This window comes from Triturus cristatus, chromosome 3_1 (genome assembly GCF_964204655.1).
Source record: "Triturus cristatus chromosome 3_1, aTriCri1.1, whole genome shotgun sequence".
In the NCBI taxonomy this organism is placed as follows: Eukaryota; Metazoa; Chordata; class Amphibia; order Caudata; family Salamandridae; genus Triturus; species Triturus cristatus.
The window spans coordinates 751,507,993-751,530,551 of NC_140583.1; the positions used below are offsets into that span (position 1 = coordinate 751,507,993).

The 22,559-nt window shown below is 52.0% G+C and overlaps 1 protein-coding gene across 1 annotated transcript in view; it reads right to left on the bottom strand.

The window, feature by feature from the left end:
• LOC146860917 (mucin-5B-like) overlaps positions 1–22,559 on the bottom strand; it is a 286,252-nt gene that overhangs the window by 150,299 nt on the left and 113,394 nt on the right. The window contains exon 10 of the mRNA XM_085646184.1: positions 14,099–14,206. Coding sequence (XP_085502310.1) covers positions 14,099–14,206 — 108 coding nt within the window. The remainder of the gene's footprint in view (positions 1–14,098; positions 14,207–22,559) is intronic.

A 22,559-nucleotide genomic window follows, 5' to 3' on the forward strand; every position in this document is an offset into this window, starting at 1 on the left:
GTGTCCGTGACTGGGACATGCAAGTGACTCATGGCTCCACTAGTGTGTACGACATGCACACATGTCAAAGGAGTGCAGGGGATGTGTGGTACAATGCGCACCATCACACACGACATGTGTACACAGCTCATCGTACATGTGCTTTGCCCACACCTCAGGGGTAAAGTGCCACATCACATCCTGACACACCTGTGTCACACACAGGTGGTATTGCACAGACAATGCATTGGTGTCCACCCTTGGCAATACCTGTCCGCTCCATTCCTGTCTGTGTGCCGCCTGTCACCACTGACAGTTGTTATACGCACCGTACATACGCTCGGAGCGCGTGTATAGGGTCCCTGGGCCAATATTGCCGCTGGCGTATGCGTACGCCACAGTAGTACGGACTGTACACGCGCTTGTACGGTCCGGATCACAATATGGGCGCTGGCGTATGCGTACGCCACAGTAGTACGGACTGTACACGCGCTTGTACGGTCCGGATCACAATATGGGCGCTGGCGTATGCGTACGCCACAGTAGTACGGACTGTACACGCGCTTGTACGGTCCGTACTACTGTGGCGTACGCATACGCCAGCGCCCTTATTGTGATCCGGACCGTACAAGCGCGTGTACAGTCCGTACTACTGTGGCGTACGCATACGCCAGCGCCCATATTGTGATCCGGACCGTACAAGCGCGTGTACAGTCCGTACTACTGTGGCGTACGCATACGCCAGCGCCCATATTGTGATCCGGACCGTACAAGCGCATGTACGGTCGGTATCACTGCTTGTGGGGTGCCCTAGGGCGTGGAACGCACCGTACCTGTGTGTAAATGTATGAAAACACATAGGGGACACATGAGGGACAAGTATAAGGGCCTAAATGCCTGATGGTTGCCATGGAGACTGAGTTAAATTTTTGAATTTGAGCACCAGGTGCACAGCAGAAGTCAGTTGGAAAGAATCTACATTGTTGCAATGTGGATGTTGACTTGACATCATTATCAAAACTGAAACCATGCAAAGCCACACACTGGGGTAGGTTTGAAGGGATTGGATGAAACGTAGGATGCTAATGTGACTGACCAATCAATCTGTACTCCTATACATGAACAGGCCAGCCAGGCATATATAAGGCAGCCAGGTCCCATGAGAGAGCACTTGCCTGCACATCCATTCATCCATTACCACTGCTGCTGATAGTGATTCCTCTGGCACCATGTCCAGGACTGTGGAGAGGTCACAGCCATTCACCCAGGAGGAGAACCTTGCCCTGATAGATGTGATCCTCCCACAGTTCCAGAGCCTGTATGGTCGACCAGGGGTTCAGGTGAGTGCAGACTCCACTAGCTTAGACTGTGCCCCTTTTGTGTGACAGTGACTTCTGGCATTGTGTCCATGTGTGACAGACATGCACTGTTGTTTGGAGTGGGTCCCAGGGTGTGGAAGGCCTCATGTCACCCATGCAGAGCATGCTGTGTTTCCTGTGTGCACTCCTCACTTGCATAGTGCCTACTGTGACAATGAATGCAAGGTGCATGCCACATTCTGCCTGCATACTCCTCCTGGGGATGTTGTTTCCACAGTCCTGATGTGATCCTGTGTTCCCCCCAGTGTGACAGGTGTCAGTACCCATGGATGTGTGTTTGTTCAGTGTACCTGTGCTGTGAGTGTCCAAAGGCCGTGTTCGTCCCCTGCACATTGGTGTGTGTGTTAGTCCCCTGTCATGTGGGTGAGTGCATATGGGGAGTGTTGCACACAAGCAGCATGAGGGATGGATATGGCCTGGCCATCGGATGTGAGCAGGGAGCAGTGCTGTGTGCATGCCGTGCTGAGCCAGCCCCACACCTGTGACACCCCCGTCTACTGGCACATGGGCAGAGTGAGGTGTGTACCCGCAGTTGGCAATGCCATGTGATTGTCCTGTACCTGTGTGTGTCTGTGTACTCTGCTGAGGTAGCATCAGTGTGCTGGGGCAGGTGACTGCTGTGAGGTGCTGTACATAATCCTGGTGTAGCCTGTGAGGCACAGTGTGATCCCTGGTCAGTGAGTGTGTGGTACCCCTCATGCCACCCGTGTGCTTCCACTGGCACGTAGTGCATTTGGCCTTCCACAGTGGATAATGTCCCTATGACAAAGGTGCAATTAGTTGCATGCATACCATGGCCTGTTCATAATGAGGATTGTTCTATATGTGTGTCTCTGTGTCTTTGCTCATGTGGATTAATGTATTCTCTCTTTTGCATCCTCACAGGTAGGCGCCATTGCCAAGGGGGAGATCTGGAGGGAAGCCGTCAGTGCCGTGAGGGGTACAGAGGGTCGGAGGCGGAGCCTGTCTCAGGTGAGGAAACGCTGGCAGGACATCCGGTGCTGGACGAGGAGGATTGCACGGCTCCTGCTGGGGGACTCACCTGAGAGCCGTAAGAACCGTGGCCGCCGTCGTCTGACCCACATCCAGAAGCGTGTGCTGGCGGTGGTCTTCCCCGATATGGACAGGCGCCTACAGGAGAGGCAGCAGCAGGAAGGGGGTAGGTACATGTGTGTCAGTTGTGTGTCCCCAGCCAATGTAAGTGTGCAGTTGCATGGATACACTGCCAGGGTTTGATTGTGCAGTGCGTCAACTTCTCCACAAAGTAGCACAGTGCTGTTCTCACTCCCTCCCTTCCCCTCCTTGCAATGTGTTCCCTGGTCTGTCGCCACTCTTGCACAAGGTTATTTATGCAGGCAGTTCATGCAGGTGCCCTATGCTATCAGCATCATGTGTGGGGGTGATGTGCCACAGGTATGGGGACCTTGCGTGTGCCATGGCCAATTTCAGTCATTGTGGTGTCCATGTCACTTGGCACTGATTGTGAATCACGACATAGGGGTGTGTCTCCAAAATGTACAGCCTTCCAGCATGCATGTCCAATTGTGTGCCCTCTGACATGATGTGCCTGAGTGGGAGGCCTGCTAAGTGCAGGGACGGTTGCTTAATTTGCAGTCATGTCCATCCTGGACCATGGAGGAGTGTGGGCACTACTGTGCCCTGGGGCACCTCTTCCTAGGTATCATGTGCGTCATCCAACAATATGGCCATTCACTGTGTCTTTGCCATGGGTTGCGTACGGTGGCATTGTACCCTGGGCTCAACTGTTAGGACCTACAGGTTGCTACATGTGTCCACTGTACAGGGGGACCCATTTTGCTTGTGCATACTCACAGTGGGCATTACCTGTGTGTGTTGTTGAGACAATCTGATGATGTTTGCCTGTCAATGATGTGTGGACATGGCCACCAGGGGCTGTGTGTTTACAGTCATGAATTAGTGGAGGCCATGTGTTTCCATCCCAGAGTAAGAGGTGTACATACTTTCTCCGTCTCAATGAGATTGTCTCAGGTGTGGGTGGTTTGTGCGTACAAGGCCTACATGTCAGAAGCTTCATCCTCCTTGCTGGGTTTAGCCTGTGTGTGATGTTTGACTGGACATACGCTCAAGGTGCAGTGACCCTGTCATGTGTGGCCTGGTTTCATGTATTGCCTTTGCAGCATGCGGCAAGAGTAAATGGATATGATTCATGCTCATCCCTTTTTGACGACGCAGTGTGGTGCAGGTGCTGTGCACATTTGTCCCCAGAGGCTGACTCCTCTCAAAAATTTCAGGTGCAGTGATTTGCTGTTGTGTCATGATCTCCATTGTGTCTCAGTGGCATGGTGGGTAGAAAAACTGTGTGTTCCATGGCCTACATGTGTACATTGTTTTGTAGGTGTTACTCCTGTTGCTTTTCAGGCTATGCAATGTGACCTATGTATATTTGACTCATGTGACATATGTGTACAGGTGTCTGATTTTCTCCTGTCTCTTCACCTTGCCCACAGCATCGCCGGGGGACACGGAAGGAGACACTAGCACGGACCGGGAGGAGAGATTGAGCACCAGTACCAGCAGTGCTGTCCTGTCTGGCACATGGAGTGGCACGGAGGCCGAAGGGAGTGAGGCGGAGGACCTGTTGACTGCCAACACAGACTATGACGCAGACGGGTCCGAGGCTGAGCTCCCAGAGGTGGCGGAGTCTGCCCCCCCAGCTGATGGCAGCCCTCCACATCCCCCCGCCACCTCAGGTTCCATCACCGGCCTCCCACATGCTCGTGGCCCTTCCCTCCGTGCTCGGTCCCCACATGTCTCCTTCCTGCCAGGCACCGCACCCCCTGCCCCTGTCACCACTGCTGCGGTGAGTGCGGAGTCTGTGGACATCCTGAGGCAGTTGCAGGTTGGTCAGACTGCGATGCTAAATGTCCTCCATGCCCACACCCAGGTGCTGACCCAGATGGAGGCATACATGGAGGGCATGTCGGCTGCGCAGTCTGACCAACGGCAGTTGCTGAGGTCCATAGACTCCACACTGACTGCAGCACTGGATCTCCTGCAGCGCTGCGTAACACCCCCTACCCCTGCCCCATCCACAATTCCCACTCCCGTGCCTGTCCCACGCACATCCAGACGTCAGCGTGCACGCACCCCAACAGACACAGGCACCACACCACCAGGGAAGTCGAAGCGCACACCTCCTGTCACGCACACACAGGGTGAGGAAGGCACACCCACTGGGTCGGGGGGGAAACGTAGAACACGCAGCCACAGTGGGAGTCCGCATTCCACACAACCCACTCCCTCCAAATCCACTCCCCTTAGCTCTCCTGGCCAACAGTCAGTGACAGCATCATCCACTGCGAGTGTGCCCCCCAGCCCCAGGACGACACCACCCCGCAAGCGGTGGAGGCGGGACCCGGCCAGGGGAGTTGAGTCCCCCACCCTGTCCACACCCTCCCCCAGTGGCGCTGCGACCCATCCCTTTGCCCCCCCCCCCTCCTTGGGGCCTGTGGTTGGATTGGGTACGGGGGAGTCGCTGGGGGAACTTGCCGACGTGTGCAGCGCCATTCTGTCCTCCACCTTTGGCGCTGGCACCCCCCCTGTGGCAGATTCATCCCTCCCTGCACCCACAACACCTACCCTTTCCCCTCCTGTCCCTGCGGTGCCTGTTTCCACCCTCCCCCCTGATGCCCCCTCTTCTGTGGATGAAATGGACTTGTGAACTGTGCAGGCAAGCTAGGGGACACACGTCCCGATGTGTACCCCCCCCCCGGACATTGCTGCTGGGCTGGCCCATGGCCCTTGTACATAGTGGACATTTTCTCTGATATATTTTCCTGCTGAATAAAGCCTTTTCTTTTTGTTTTGCACACTGATGCTTTCCTGGACTTGCTGTTGGTGCTGGTGCTCCCTGCGTTGGGGTGGTGATAATGTGTTAGGGGTCTGTGAAATGTTGGAGTGTGCTGCTCATGGGGTGTACCCTGCCATCTGCGTGCCATCACAAAGGTCTCTGCAAATGGTATTTGGTCATGTTTGCTCTCACTGTATGGTGACATTGTCCCAAGGTGTGTTCCGTCCTCTGTGGCCCAGGCCATTTTTCCTGCAGGGTGTCTCCCAAATGCTGTGCTGTGCTGTGTCTACATTTCCTGGATGTGTGAGGGTTGCCTTTCAATATAGCCATGCTGGCTCAGCGATGGCTCCGCCTGCATCTGGGGTATCACCCTTGTAGGTCAATGAACTTGTTGATGGGGTATATTGTCCGATGTCTGGGCACTGCTGGGAGTGATAGGTACACACCCCTCCTGTGTCTGGGCACTGCTGGGAGTGATAGGCACACACCCCTCCTGTGTCTGGGCACTGCTGGGAGGACCCTGCACCCACCCCTCCTGTGTCTGGGCACTGCTGGGGGTGTTTTGCACACCCCATTCTTATAGCAGGTTCGGTGCGTACATGCACGGGTGGGGTGGGGGTTTGGTGCGTACATACACGGCTGGTGTGGTGGTTTGGTGCGTACATACACGGGTGGGCGTTTGGTGCGTACATACACGGGTGGTGGTTTGGTGCGTACATACACGGCTGGGGTGGGGGTTCGGTCCGTACATACACGGGTGGGGGTTCGGGGCGTACATACTCTGCTGGGGTGGGGGTTCGGTCCGTACATACACGGGTGGGGGTTTGGTGCGTACATACACGGCTGGGGGGGGTTGGGGGGCGTACATACACGGGTGGGGTGGGGTTTCGGTCCGTACATACACGGGTGGGGGTTCGGGGCGTACATACTCTGCTGGGGTGGGGGTTCGGTCCGTACATACACGGGTGGTGGTTCGGTGCGTACATACACGGCTGGGGTGGGGGTTTGGTGCGTACATACACGGCTGGTGGTTCGGTGCGTACATACACGGCTGGGGTGGGGGTTTGGTGCGTACATACACGGCTGGTGGTTCGGTGCGTACATACACGGCTGGGGGGGGGTTCGGGGGCGTACATACACGGGTGGTGGTTTGGTGCGTACATACACGGCTGGGGTGGGTGTTAGGTGCGTACATACACGGGTGGGGGTTTGGTGCGTACATACACGGCTGGTGGTTCGGTGCGTACATACACGGCTGGGGTGGGGGTTTGGTGCGTACATACACGGCTGGTGGTTCGGTGCGTACATACACGGCTGGGGTGGGGGTTTGGTGCGTACATACACGGCTGGTGGTTCGGTGCGTACATACACGGCTGGGGGGGGGTTCGGGGGCGTACATACACGGGTGGTGGTTTGGTGCGTACATACACGGCTGGGGTGGGGGTTCGGTCCGTACATACACGGGTGGGGGTTCGGGGCGTACATACTCTGCTGGGGTGGGGGTTCGGTCCGTACATACACGGGTGGGGGTTCGGGGCGTACATACTCTGCTGGGGTGGGTGTTAGGTGCGTACATACACGGGTGGGGGTTTGGTGCGTACATACACGGCTGGTGGTTCGGTGCGTACATACACGGCTGGGGGGGGTTAGGGGGCGTACATACACGGGTGGTGGTTTGGTGCGTACATACACGGCTGGGGTGGGGGTTCGGTCCGTACATACACGGGTGGGGGTTCGGGGCGTACATACTCTGCTGGGGTGGGGGTTCGGGGGCGTACATACACGGGTGGTGGTTCGGTGCGTACATACACGGGTGGTGGTTCGGTGCGTACATACACGGCTGGGGTGGGGGTTTGGTGCGTACATACACGGCTGGTGTGGTGGTTTGGTGCGTACATACACGGGTGGGGGTTTGGTGCGTACATACACGGCTGGGGGTTCGGGGCGTACATACCAGGGTGGGGTGGGGGTTCGGGGCGTACATGCACGGGTGGCGCTTGGGTGCGTACATACACGGGTGGGGGTTCGGGGCGTACATACCAGGGTGGGGTGGGGGTTCGGGGCGTACATACACGGGTGGCGCTTGGGTGCGTACATACACGGGTGGCGGTTCGGGGCGTACATACACGGGTGGGGGTTCGGGGCGTACATACACGAGTGGGGGTTCGGGGCGTACATGCACGGGTGGGGGTACGGGCCGTACTTCCACGGGTGGGGGTACGGTCCGTACATACCCCTGCCCACGCTCTGCGTGCCTGGGTACGGGCCGTACCCATGCCTTTGGTGTGTGGGTACGGTGCGTCCCACCATTGTTGCGGGCCGTGGGGTCCGCACCGTACACAGGCCTTGGGGGCGTGGCTACGGGTCGTACCACGCGTACCCCTACATGACCCCAGCAATGCTGGTACGAGCTGTACCAAGGCCTTTCTGACGTGGGTACGGGCCGTACCGCTATTGTTGGAGTGACGTAGGGGGACGCGTGGTACGTTCCGTACCCACGCTCTTGCGGCCTGGGTAGGGTACGTACCGGTTCGCGTGACCATCCACTTCCGTTGTGGCGGACGCTTGCGTTGCTGGCCTTGCCCCCACCCCCTGGAAGTGACCAGGCCCTGATGGTCAGGTATGTCCAGGCCATGTGTGATTTGGTACCATGTGTTGGTGTTGTGTGTCCTGCCCCTGCCCCCCCCTTTGCCCCTGGTTGTTGTGCTGACCTTCTGCGGCGTCTGCGTCGGTTCCTGTACGCCAGGTGGACTGCTAGGAGGGCAGGGATGGCACGTAGGTTCGGGTCCATGTCTGTTCGTCGCGTCCAGCTGCTCCTTGCGTGTGTCGTCCTGATTTCCCGGCAGTTTTTGGCAGCCGGTAAATATTTTCCGTGCGGGATGACGTCGGTTCGAATCGTACTTCCTGGTTCGTGAAACGTAGGCTGGATGCGTACCGACGTCACGTCGGCTCCTTTCAGGATCGGAATTGTGTTTAGTTTCTGTTCGGTCGGTGTTTTGTTCGAATCGTACGGAAATGGTGTTTCCGTATGAATCGTACTTGCATTTTCGGATGGATTTCGCACCGGGTACGAGTCGGACGGAGAAAAGGCTCCGTCCGACGGTTCGTACCCGGTTTTTACCGGATCGGAATTGGCACCTAAGCGGGTAATGTTACAATATATGCAATGCAATTCTTAAACTGTACAGTGGTCTTCTGTTTTGTTGTATTTTTGGTGCGTATTAAGAGGGGCTGCTAATTAAAACACTATTTTTTTATATTATTACAAGACCTAATATTAAAGTCATATTAACCTTAGTGTTGTTTTCAGTGAATTTACTATAATGAATTCATGTCTGTCTTCCTCCCCCCTCACCCTTCTTGTGCAGGGGGCCCTCCCCCCATGTTTGGGTACAGATTCTGAGGTGGGCATGCGGGACCCCAGGCCTCTCATCTGGGAAGAGGCCAGAGCGGTCTTTGGCACCGAACGACAGGTTATTGATAAAGATCTGATTGACTGTCCTAATCCTCCGCAGTTAACCGGTCGATGGACCCTCCACTCCCCTCCCTTCACACACCAGCAGGGGGCTGAAGGTAAACCCTACCCGGCAGTGTGCAAGCCTTGCCATTCCGTACTTGACACATTATTATGATTTTACTGTTTTTGTAGACTTTTCACACTGTTGGTTACCATGAACGTAATGTGAAAACAAAATCGCAGAAAAATTTAATATTTCTTGTTTCTTCTGAATATTCAAGGAGTGCCGCAGCGCCGGAACAGTTTGTCCCGGGTCTTGGATAGAGTTGAACAAGTTCCCATGGCCCCCACAACTGTGTTTAAGGATTGTGATCATAATGTGTTGCCCCTCCCTGTATTTTAGCTTTGGGCCCCCAGGCAGGCTGTGCACCATGTGTATGCTCAGGCTGCTGTGAAGGAGAGATGCACTATTACAAGCTGGTTTTGGGTACCAAGAGCTCATGTCTTTTCATTCCCAGGGAGTTGGTTGCTTCTGCTTGGAAGTAATGACAGGGAGCGACCCCTGGTTGTTGCCTTTGGGCCACCAGAGTGGGCTTTGTATCCGGTCTGTGTTGGCAAGGTGGAGCTGACTGACCCCTTTGTGCTGCGTTTAGTTTTAAGGGCACACAGTGAGTCATTCCCTGTGAATAATTAATTTGCTGTTTTTGAAAGATAAAGAATCACAGGCTTCGACACTGTTAAGTTAGTTTTGGGTCCACAGAGCACATCACGTTTGTGCAGTTCCCCACTGCTTTAATGGGGGGGACCATGATGTATGGCCATTTAATGTCAGCTGTAGATGAAGGTTACATGAACAGTGTCATGTATGTGCATGTTTGCATTGTGCTGAGAATATTACCAGGTAATTGTTCACGCAGCTCTCTGATGGATGTCACATGTGGCTTTTCTGAGTCCCCAGATAGATCATGCAGTCTGTGTGTTCTCTTTTGTACTGCCAGTCACCGCTGTATTCAACTGTGTAGCCTTGGACCGTGTCATGTATGTGCATGTAAGTTGCATGATCAAGGTAACTATTAGCGGCGATACTACGTGTCTCTCGGACCTCTTTGAAGTGCATGCCACTCCCTCCCCTACCCCCCCCCCAGGGGGGGGCGGCAATCTGAGGGATAGCCCCGGGCGCCACAAGCTCTAGCTACGCTACTGCCCAGGAGGCTGGTTTTGACACTCGGAGGCCGGTTTGTGGCTCCAGGAGGGGTGGTTCCCGCTTCACGAACCTGGAGGCAACTTGAAAGAGCTGCTCTGGTTCTAGCCCCATCAGCATGTCTGCACATGGCGGTTGGATTTATAATGTTTGTCAGAGCTGTTTTAAGGTCCCAGTCTGGTCCTGGTTTCGCGATTGTACAGGCTGTATTCTGACTGCTCAACTGGAGTCAGTAATAAAGAAATGGGAGCCGCATCTGGAAGACGAGGTTTGGAAGTAATACTGTTCTCAAACTAAAACTGTATCTCTAAATTACAGATATAAGTTGCTCCATGTTTAATTCAGGTGCAGATTGTTTTGCTTCCCTGGTTTTCTGCATAGAATTGACCTCATAAGACCCTCACATTGTGAAAGATATGTGTCAGTCCCTGCTTGTTTTTTCCAGCTCGCATGGGACTGTCCACGGGTTAGCAACAAAGGGGCAGGAGTCTCACTGACCATTGGGGAGTTAGCAAGCACATATGCTGAATGCACGCATCTGGTATAACTGATGAGACGTGTCACACCACTGCCTAAAGCGGTGCGAGTGCAGGTAGCACTGTTGAGACTGCTGGTGCACAAGAGCTACCCTAGGAGTGGCTAAACGACGCCACGTTTAGTGGTGACATGGCTGAGATGAATGCTGGCTTGCAGGTGCTACAGCCACGGGCGAGAGAGATCTGGGGCCACGAAGACGCTATTTAGATAGAGGGAATGACGCTGATAGCAAACATAAGAGGGGCAGGAAAATTAATGTAATTCAGGTGATAAAAGCTTGGATGTCACTGCTGCCCAGAAATGAGATAGACAACTGCAACCCTGCACAATGTTATATGATCGCAATATTCGACAAGCTCTGTGCTGCTATTAGTCAAATGACTAGTGCATGTGAAATGACCGGGTCTACATCTTTAATGCATTCGTGTATTTATATTGTATTTATACAGCTTGAGAAATGCCATTTTAATCGCCTGGCAAAGTACATCCTCTGTTTGGCTTTCGTTAAAAATAATAAAAAGAAATGTAAAAAAACGGCTTTAACTGCAGATGTAGGATTATACCCAGAATGCACTTTTGTCCCTTCAGATGCTGGTACAGATTCTGATAAAAGTTGACCTTAGAGAGAAAGACCAAGGCAGAAGAAGGTGAGAGGAAGAGACAAGCAGAAGGAACGCAGACTGTAATAGGGGGAGACAGAATCAGAGAGAGGGTCAGAGGATAGAAGACAGACAAGAGAGAGACGGAGACCGGTGAAGAAATAGAAGATAGAGAACAGCAGGACGCACAGACAGAAGACAGATAGATAGATAGATAGATAGATAGATAGATAGATAGATAGATAGATAGATAGATAGACAGATAGATAGATAGATAGATAGATAGATAGATAGATAGATAGATAGATAGATAGATAGATAGATAGAGAACCAAGAACAGTGTGAGCAATTGTTTGCAATAACTACAAGGTGATGGATGGAATGCTTGAATTAACTGGCAATCGCTCAGGCCTCTTTCAAGTCCATTGTTTTTCACCCGCCATGATAATGAAAACTCTACTCCTCATGGGAACTGTCCCTCCCAAACTGCCAGATGCGGTCCCCTCCTGAAGGAACCACGAGCAACCCAACCCGTTTCAGCACACTTCAGTAGGGTGTTGCTTGAGTCTAATGGCACAGTGAGTACAGGACCCACATCTGTGCATACCTGGTACATTTAGGCATTATCAGCAACAACAAGAAGGTGATGGACGGAATGCTTAAACTAATCTCTGGCACTGGCAATAGCTCCAGATGCATTTAGTCCATTGTGTCTTGCCCACCATGCCACTCTATAAAAAGGCCTTTCTTATGCAAGACCCTGCTTCTTATGAGAATAGTACTTCCCGAACTGCCATTTTGCCTGCAACTCTTTTTTAGAGTTTGCAAATCCTGTGAAAAAGACATATTTTTGCCCAAATGTGCAACCACCTTCTGCCAAATGAAAACAAAACTTTCACCCACCACTGCACTTAAGACTCCAGGGGCCATATAATGGATAGGGTGCACTTTTCCTGTTTGCGCCACTGTGCACCTTAAAACAGGTGCACCAAGCAGAAACAGGGAAAGTGCGCCCTATTACATTGAATACACTGCCCCCAGGGCGGCAGCAAAGTTGTGCTACCCCGGGAGCAGTGCATTCAAGTGAAATACGGTGCGACTTTGAAGCAGAGGTCCGTGTTTCACTGTGAAGGCGAAAACCCTTCTGCACTTTTAAGAGAGGAGAGAGATCCCCTTGCAGATGGGTGCAATGAGTGGCTGCACCTGCCTGCAAGGGTATGTCTGGGGGCCCATAGAACCCCCTTAACCACCTCCAGAGGGCTGCAATAGTGGGTGCACTAACAGTGCACCAGCTTCTAGGTGGCACATTTTTAGTGCACCTCCTGACAGCTTGTTTGCCTCTGTGCCCGAATCTTTAATATGGCACGGGCACAGAGGCAAAGGGAACACCCTCTGGTTATAGCGCTGATGCTATATGTGGGCCAACGCTATATGCATTGCAAAAAGGGCTGCACAAGAGTCTGCTGCCTTTTCTGTAATATGCAAGTGCCCAGGGGGTGCGCAAAGCAGGTGCTAACGCTTGTTGCACCCCGGGGCACTTCAGTAATATGGCCCTAGGTATGAAACCTACTGAACAGTTTTAAAAGTATGAAAATGTAGGGTTATTTGAACAAGAGAACTGACCTAGAAATAGATCAGATAACCTGCGCACATAACGAAGGCATTTGTTGTTTCATAGGGTAAAAGCCTACGTCAAGAATTCACAGAATTCACTAAGAAAACCAAGTAAGCTCGATCAATTTCCTCGACTAACTGGAAACATGAACCCATAGTGTAGGCTGGGGGGCATATTTTCATGCTCCTCCTTATTTACCGGGCAGCATTAAGCCACATTAAGTGTAAATAAGGCTCTCTTTCACACTATACTTAGTGTTAAAGGGGCGGGCAATGGGTATTGTGTTGGGTGTGCCACCACAACACCCACTGATTTTGACACTGCCCCATATTTACAAGGGTGGCATAAATAGGGGGCAGCTCATTAAATTAAGACCAGGGAAATCCGGGTCTCAACATGGCGAAAAGAGGAGAAATGCTTTATTTCTGCATTGTGCAGCACACATAGAAACAACAAAACGCCATTTCTAATTGTTCACATTCAGGAAGGCACCCCTTCCTGCGCATAAAAAATCATTCCCCTCAACAGAGGCACCCTTGCACTATAGTGCAAGGGTGCCTGTGTTGGTGCTAGGCAGCTAAATTAGCACCAGCGCAGGAGGAACGGCAAGGCTGCACCATATTCTTGTAAATACGGTGCAGCCCTGCGTTTCAGAAGTGGTGGAGCATGGCGTTAAGCCAAGGAGGCTAACGCTGCGCTCTGCCACTTCCTTGTAAATATGCCCCTTAGTGTTGTCCAGGGCTATACTGAGAAGCTACAGCTATCTTGGGTTAGACTTACTGTAGAGAACATCTCCATACCTCGTGGGAAACCACATTCAAATTGGAGGAGTCCATCATATCTAAATGAATATTGCTTCGCTTTAAATGCAGTAGTAATACCCCACACTCATCCAATATCACTTCAATGGGTTTAGGCTGTAGTAGCCCCAGCAGCTACAGATGTCTGATGTAGTTGTGCGCTATAAAAATACCATCATTATCATCATCATCACAGACTGTGTCCCTAAAGATGGTTTATGGCTTTCTCCATAAAATATAATATAGGGGCACTGAAGTCAGTATAGAAGAACTAAGGACCGCTTACAATCATCATAGAAGGACACATCAGCATTCAGGGGAAACTCTGCAGGAGGTTTCGGATGGGAGTTGATGGTAGCAGCCTGGCGCTGTGAATCATGCAACGGTGTAGAAGAGCCTAAAAACAGAGACTTCACATGTCTCACTCGTTTGACGTGAGTCCAATACCTTTGTGAATGAGATTTACACCTGAGAATCATCAACTTTCGGCTAAAACATGAACTGTGGATCTAACACCCTTCCAGACACAGCCTTTGGACTCTTGGACATTGAGATCCCTGGAGGTTATGCTTGGCCTCCTGTCTGGAAAGAGGATTGCCATGAGATCAACAATTTAAACAGTACCCTGTTGAAGCTACAACCAATTTTTGGGACCACACATCCCAATCATCATCTCAAAAATAAATGCGTGGTACTTACTGTAGAGTCTTCGGTGACAATAGTGACTGTGTTGAGGCAAGTCTCGATATCCATGCTCCCGCATTTCTTAATTTCTCCAATGATAAAGAAAGAACCACCCGAACATTGCTATAAAAGTAAAAAGATAATCAAAAGCTTGAAGCAGGTGGCATAGTAATAGGAAACTGGCGGTAAAACTCGTATTGTAGGTAACATGTAATAAAATTATCATTGAGGGTGGCCTTCCGCACATAAAGGGCTCTTAGAGGGACTGAGTTGCCTCAGATGCATATTCATGGGGTTTAAGAGTGACTTAGCAGAGAACTAGGTGATATTACAGGATAATACTAGATATTCTGTGACTTTTTGGTATTTATTAACACCAAGTAAAAAGACACAATAAAAAGTATGAATATGGACTTGAGCTAAGATATTTTGATAGAAAAATGTGTTATGTTATTATCATGAATAAAGGAAATGGTATTTGATATGACAAGTTAATGTTAAAATCTTTAATCTGTTGGGTTTCACTTGTATGTGTTATATACTACAAGCTCCCTGTTGCATGCCTTGAATACCATGGGCTTGATTCACAAATATAAACTTAAACTTTTCTGTAAGCTTACCATTTTTTGATATTCACAACCTACAAGTTAATAGTAAATAAATAGTAAGTTTAACCTGTGGAGACTCAAGAAGTGGGCGGAGAACTCCGCACATAAAAAGATAGGACCGACCTATCTTTTTAGGTGCGGAGTTCTACCCAGGCGCGCAACACCCATTTGGCTCACAGGCTTCAGCCCCCCCGTCGTGTGTGTAGCCCGGGCTGAGACAGCTTCGTGGGCTGGCGACCCACTAATTGCGGCAGCACCCGAGTACTTCACAGGACTTTAAAAGACCATTTACTTGTTAATGAGGCTTTTGTTGTGTTTTCACCCCTTCTTAGAGCCACTCTGCCTTGGCTGGAAGAATTAGCCCCCCCCAAAATCTTTTTCAGCCCCCCCCAGAAATTTGGCTCTACTTGCCCGCCTCGTTCTGCGCCCCAACTGCAGAGTCCCTGTTAGAAATGAGGGGACTCTGGTTGGCTAAGGCAAGTACCAGCGACAAGAAGGGACCCTTTACTTCTAGTCGGGGCGAAGGATGGCTCCTTAGAATAACCCCTGCTCACCCTCTAGCTGCGTGGCGCGAGCAGTCAAGGCTAAACTTCAGGGCGTACACGGTTAAGCACTTGCAACTATACACACAGTAAACCCCTTGCATGCACCACAAACGGACACCAATCAGGTTGTATACAAAAATAAGGCTTTTATGTAGTTTCAGCAGATTTAGTACAAGGCCCAGTAACGGTGAAATGGTGGGGCCACAATCTCTATGAATACGGAAAGTTCTCTTTATACGGAAAGTTCTTATACGGACAACAAGGTGACTGAGGGCCTTAGCGCACTTCGCGCTGGGGCAGCAACCGGGAGGCACGCGTCAGACGACAGGGAAAACAGAACGTTGCGGACCCTGGATCGGATGCGAGCTCGTGGTCGAGTTCGTAAGTACAGTACCTTGTCTCTTTTCGTGAAGGCGGGTGCGGGACTTCAGTGGCTCTTTTAGAAGGGTGAGGCGGCGTCCGGGGCTCCCACAATTCCCGAGGGGGGTCCTTCAGGCTCACAGTAAGAGCAGGGTGTTACAGGTGGCAAGTGAACAAAGCGGGGCAGCCGGGCACGCTGTCTACGTCTGGGCCGTCCGAGGCTTGAAGATGCTCACAATACCGATTCCGGCGGGAGGGGTAAAGATGCGCAGCGGGCCTCCGGCGAGCGAGGTGACGGGGGCAGCCCAGCACAGCATAGGGAGAGCGGCTCAGATCGAGCGAGGCTCTTCCCAAGGCAGGGGCGGCTAAGCAGTCCGGTCACGGCTCAAGGGGGGCTGGGGGGCACGAGAGTCACAGCCCCGGCGAGGGAAGGAACACCACAGTCCAGCGGTGGGCGAGTGAAAGTCAGGTTGAGCCCAATGGTCCTGGGGCTCAGTTCAGGGGGAAAGCTCGCTTCCAAGCCCTTGGAGATCGTTTTGAAAAGCACAAGTTTCTTGAAAATAAAAATGAAGCAAAGTCTCTAGCAAAAGGTTCCACTTCTCCCCTTTGGCAGCAAGGTCACCACTGCAGGCCAGTACCCCAGGATAGGGACAGTCTTCCTCCTTACAGCTTTCCTGGTGCCTCCTCCTCAGGCAGAGATTCTTCTTGGTTCAAAGCGAATCTGATTTCTTAGGAGCAGGGCTCCTACATTTATACTACATTTCTTTTGTTCTCCCAGGCCAGGGGGTCCTTGCCTAGTTCAGTCCAGTTCTGGAGCACTTTGTTGACGCGATGCAGGCTTCTTCTTTCAGAGTGCAGGGCAGAGTCATCAGACGCTCCACAGGGGGCAGAGACGGCATTGTGGTGGCAGAGCACAGTCCTATTCAGTGTTCAGGTGTACTCCTCCCAGCCATCTACCTTTCTATTTACCACCAGGCTACCTAGCCCTGCCCCTCTGGGTTTCCCCAGCCCTCTCACTCACACATGCCAGACAGCAGATACACATCACGCAGAGGCAGGCTGAAATGGTTAAGCAAGCAAAGGCCAAGTTTCTAAAAGTGGCATTTGCAAACGCAGAATATTAAAATAAAACTTACGAAAAGATGTACCTTATTATTCCGAGTTCAGGCATACTAAACTCGATCTTCTACCATGTTCCCTGGGCATGTTAGGATCATAGGATGTAATAATCTTAACAGCCCATTCTGGCCTATGAGAACAGGGTAGACTTACAATAGTGAAAAACTAAAATGGCTGTAATTCACTATTAGGACATGCCACACACATCAGGGCTTGTCCTACATTATGCTTACAGCGCACCCTGCCCTTGGGCCTACCATAGGGGTGACTAACATGAAGTTAAGGGAAGGTTTAGGGACTGGCAAGTGTGCGCACTTGCCAGTCAGCATGTCAGTACCAGACTGCACGCAGGTTCTGCGATGGCAGACCCTAGACACATTTTACCAGGCCGCTTCTGTGGGTGGCACAACCAGTGCTGCGAGCCCACCAGCGGCATTTGTATTTACACGCCCGGGCACTCCTGGTGCACTTTACTGGGGTCTGACAGTAAACCAAATAAGCCAATCATGGAATCCAACCAACATATACATTTACAATGGGGAGAGCATATGCACTTTAGCACTGAACAGCAGTGGTAAAGTGCCCAGAGTCATAAAACAGCCAACAACAGGTCAGAAAAAATGCAGAAGGAAGGCAAAAAGTTTAGGGATAACCCTGCAAAAAGGGCCAAGTCCAACACTACCCCCTTCCAGCCAAAACACAGGGCAGACCACCGTGATGGTCTTCCCTGCTTGGGGCGATAGAACAAGGACCTGGACAGCAACTGCAGGGGCAGACTCCAGTTTTACGCCAATCTGAACCTAATGGAATCCCTCTGTCCATACTCTCAAGGCCCACCAAGCCAATCCATGGGGAACCCTTCTCCTCACCTGTGGACACCACCTGTGCAGCACCTAACCTTAACTGGCTCACAGGTGCATCCCAACAGACAGACCGCAAAATGCCACAGTGGCTACTGACTGTAGTCTGGGATGAGACCCAGACCTTATGCCTCTCTGGGCTCCCAAACCTCTGTGGCGCCAGGGAGCGGGGAGCCGTAGCCCCAGGTGCTTGGCAACCTTTGTCCATTCTCCCTCCTGTCAGGTAAGGTATGATATCCTGGCACTGACCCACCAGCCCCAGGCCTGTACCCGGCGGCTGGACCAAAGAATGGGGTGGCCTCCCCCACACCCAGTCTTCCTCCTTGGGGCTCTGTACCCACCCACTTGGAGTGGTACCCCCTTCCAGAATTGCCAGGGCACCTGTGACGGGTGTCCTGCGCAATTCGCCCACCAGTTCAGGGGTTCTATCCTGCAACTGGGCATCCAGGTCAGAGGGGACACCCTGAACCTGGCCCTCCAACCTAGGGTCTAAACCCTTCAGTTGAGCCGGGGTCAGAGGCGAGGACTCCCTCCCTCTGTACCTCCTTCCAGATGGCTGTACCCTCCCACCTGGAGTGGTACACCAAGAAGACAGACTGGTAGGGACACTGATTACAGATGCCCCTCCCTCCAGGTCAGACAACACCTGAACCTGGCTCTCCAACCTAGGGTCTAAACCCTCAGGCTGCACCAGGGTCAGAGGCGAGGACTTCCTCCCTATGCACCCCCTTCCAGAGTACTGCACACTCCCAACTGGAGTGGTACCCCTAGAAGCAACATGGGTCAGGACACTGATTACAGTTGTCCCACCGTCCAGGTCAGACAACACCTGAACCTGGCTTCCCAACCCTGGGACCAACCCATGCGGTTGAACGCTCGCCTGGCGCACCAGGACTTCCCGGGGAGCACGCATGCCCCCCCTGAGGGTGACACATAACTCATGTGTTGTGTGACAGTCTGCCTGGCGCAGATCTCCCCACCCCTGTCCATCGGACAGTGCGCGAAGATCCCCCAGGACAGAAGTGGTGTCACCATGGTCATTCACTGGGGACGCAGCCCTTCTTGCTGGCCCCTGACCCACTGGTTCTTCCACTGGGGACTCTTTCCCCCTCTCACCCCTCACTCTGGACTTCTGCACCCTCCCAACTGGAGCGGTACTGCCAGACACCAGAACTGATGGCGGCCTGCTTACAGACACTCCCCGTTCACCAGACACTAGGGGATCCCGCACAACGGGCAGCCCCTCAGGACAGACTATGCTCCCCACCTGGTGTTCCCTTAAAGAACCATCCAGGCTCTGAGACTGAAGTTGGGCACTACCGGGACATAACCCATTCTCACTCCTTCCCCTTACAGACAGGACGTGAGGCCCTACACCCCTCTCACTACTACAGGACCTAGTTGGGCTACTCTGAGCCACTTCCACCACACTGGGTTTGAAGATACCTGAACCACTCTTCTTGGGATCACTCCCCAATGGCTTTCCAGACCCTCTGGGCTCCACCAAAAGGTCTGCCGCCAATGTGAGCTCCCTGCGGTCAGAGAACTCACTCTCCCACAGGTGTTGGCATAGCTCTGGAAAACAGGGACTTACAATATGCTCTCCCACAATTGGATCACACAGCCCCCTAGCAGGGTTAACCAAACTATCCTTCACCTCACCATCCAGTGCCTCACACACGTACTCCACACCACTCTTCTAAGACGGGCAAGACAGTATCTGACTGTCTCTGTCACACAACCCACACTCTTCTGGGCGGTCTTCACACTCACATACCAGGACTTCAATTTTGGGGGAACCCCTCTCCCTGCACCTCTCATCTAGAGTCTATAGAGTGTCCCTCCCACCACTAGGACCATGAACCCCTGCAACAGTTACCCAATTGCTCTCAGGGACACTGCGCACTACTGGAGCTACCTCATGTCCTTGAACCTCCTGGTGTATGTTAACCCCCTCGTTCAGGTCAGGTGCCATGTCTCTGGGTGTGTGTACTACTCTCTCAGCACTAGAAAGTTCAATATTGCTGCCACCATCTGAACTGGATTCCTCCTCCCACTCAGCAAAGCTCAATCTCTGAGCTACGCACATTTCTTGTTGCTGGACTGAGACACTCATGGTCTCAAGCCTCTCGATTTCTAAGTTAAGCTTCCTCATTATCAAGTCATGCTCCATTTGCATTTTCTTTTCTTCCAGAGCCAGCTTTGTGCTTTCCAGCTCCAGTTGCCCATTTAGTTTCACCATCTCTATCTCATGAGCTCTGGTTTCCTTCCTGTCGGCCAACTCCTCTGGCGACAGGCCTGTGCCCAAGCTAGCGATGCTCTCTGCCCGCTCAATTTCCTCCACCTCATCAGAGTCTTTTCTTGACTCCATCCAGGGCCTCAGCGCCTTGCAAAGATCTACTTTGAGCTTACATCCAACAGTGGGGACTTTGAATTTTCTGCAGAAGCCCTTCAGCTGGGCCTTGGTGTAGCTCTCTAATCTCTCTTCTTCCCATTCCACGTCATCCATTCCAGAGACTATAGAGGCTACCCTTCCTGCAGGGAGTGAACCAGGCATGGTTTCTCAAAAGTGGAGATTCTTGGCAAAACAAAAAGATCAATAGTATTGTGGCTGCGTTACTGGTCTGCACTCACTATGTGGTGATCAATGATCCAATGTATGCAAACTACAAATGCAAATCCGAAAATCCTCACCGCTGCCACCAATGTTAGAAATGAGGGGACTCTGGTTGGCGCAGGCAAGTACCAGCGACAAGCAGGGACCCTTTACTTCTAGTCAGGGCGAAGGATGGCTCCTTAGAATAACCCCTGCTCACCCTCTAGTGGTACCCCCTTCCAGAATTGCCAGGGCACCTGTGACGGGTGTCCTGCGCAATTCGCCCACCAGTTCAGGGGTTCTATCCTGCAACTGGGCGTCCAGGTCAGAGGGGACACCCTGAACCTGGCCCTCCAACCTAGGGTCTAAACCCTTCAGTTGAGCCGGGGTCAGAGGCGAGGACTCCCTCCCTCTGTACCTCCTTCCAGATGGCTGTACCCTCCCACCTGGAGTGGTACACCAAGAAGACAGACTGGTAGGGACACTGATTACAAATGCCCCTCCCTCCAGGTCAGACAACACCTGAACCTGGCTCTCCAACCTAGGGTCTAAACCCTCAGGCTGCACCAGGGTCAGAGGCGAGGACTTCCTCCCTATGCACCCCCTTCCAGAGTACTGCACACTCCCAACTGGAGTGGTACCCCTAGAAGCAACATGGGTCAGGACACTGATTACAGTTGTCCCACCGTCCAGGTCAGACAACACCTGAACCTGGCTTCCCAACCCTGGGACCAACCCATGCGGTTGAACGCTCGCCTGGCGCACCAGGACTTCCTGGGGAGCACGCATGCCCCCCCTGAGGGTGACACATAACTCATGTGTCGTGTGACAGTCTGCCTGGCGCAGATCTCCCCACCCCTGTCCATCTGACAGTGCGCGAAGATCCCCCAGGACAGAAGTGGTGTCACCATGGTCATTCACTGGGGACGCAGCCCTTCTTGCTGGCCCCTGACCCACTGGTTCTTCCACTGGGGACTCTTTCCCCCTCTCACCCCTCACTCTGGACTTCTGCACCCTCCCAACTGGAGCGGTACTGCCAGACACCAGAACTGATGGCGGCCTGCTTACAGACACTCCACGTTCACCAGACACTAGAGGATCCCGCACAACGGGCAGCCCCTCAGGACAGACTATGCTCCCCACCTGGTGTTCCCTTAAAGAACCATCCAGGCTCTGAGACTGAAGTTGGGCACTACCAGGACATAACCCATTCTCACTCCTTCCCCTTACAGACAGGACGTGAGGCCCTACACCCCTAGGGTGTTGGCAGTAAAGCCAACTGGTTAAATGACAGAGCCAGATGAGGTTCAGCTGATGGAAAACTCTAAAGGACCCCCTTAGAAGCTTCTCATTTGGCAGGCCAGTTGCCAAGCTGCTGGAACAGTGGTAGTCCCAGAGTTCCCAGGAGTATCTGTGGAAAGTTTTCCCCTAAAGTGCTCCAACTAGCACATTATTAACACTTTGAGCAACAATGGAATGCCTAGCAGGCGACTAAGGGCCAAATGTACGATGCACAAAATAGTGCCTCACAAATTACGTGTCTTTTGTGACTCGCAGTTTGGGGTGCTATTTTGCATGTACAACAGTGTGTTCAACTCTGTTTGAGATTCCCAATGGGGTCGCAAATTGCGAGGCTCATGAATATTAATGAGTCTCTCACAATTTGCGAGCCCATTGGGAATGGCAGGCCCTCCCAGGGATAGTGGTCTGCTTGACTCAGCAGACCACCATGTCTGGGATTGCATTTAAATAAAGCTGTTTTTTTTTAAATGCAGTCCGTTTTCCTTTAATGCATTTTTTTTTTTTAAATGAAGCGTTTTTGTTTCATTTTTTGAGGGCAAGCAGTGGTCCCCTGGGGACCTCTTCACATTTACGACTTCATTACCACCCTCTTGGAGAGGGCGGTAATTTGCGAGTGTTTTGCGACTGCAATTGCGGTGGCAAAACATTCATACATGGCCCTGCGGTCGCTATTAGGAAAAGAACGTCCCTTCCTAATAGCGAGTCTCAATACACTATTTTGCGAGTCATAAATTATTTGCGAGTTGCAAAATAGTGTAAGTACATGTCCAGACTAAAATTGCATGTGCAAACGGGTCGCAAACTCGTTTGCGCATGCAATTTTACGTCATACATCTGGCCCTTTGTCATGGTAGCATTTCTTTATTTCATTGAAAAAAAACAACCAAAGCAGAAGTTTTTTTCAGAAAAGTAAAAAATAAATGTTCCTTGTGTTCCAGGAGATTTCTTCCTGGGCTGGGGGGATTCTTTTTATTTCTGTTGGCCTGTTGCGGAAGTCATGAATATGGAGTGATAAGTTCTTCCATGAATGGAGCAAGCTGTCTGATGCTGTTATTGTGACAACCCTAAGGTGGATAGGCCAACAAA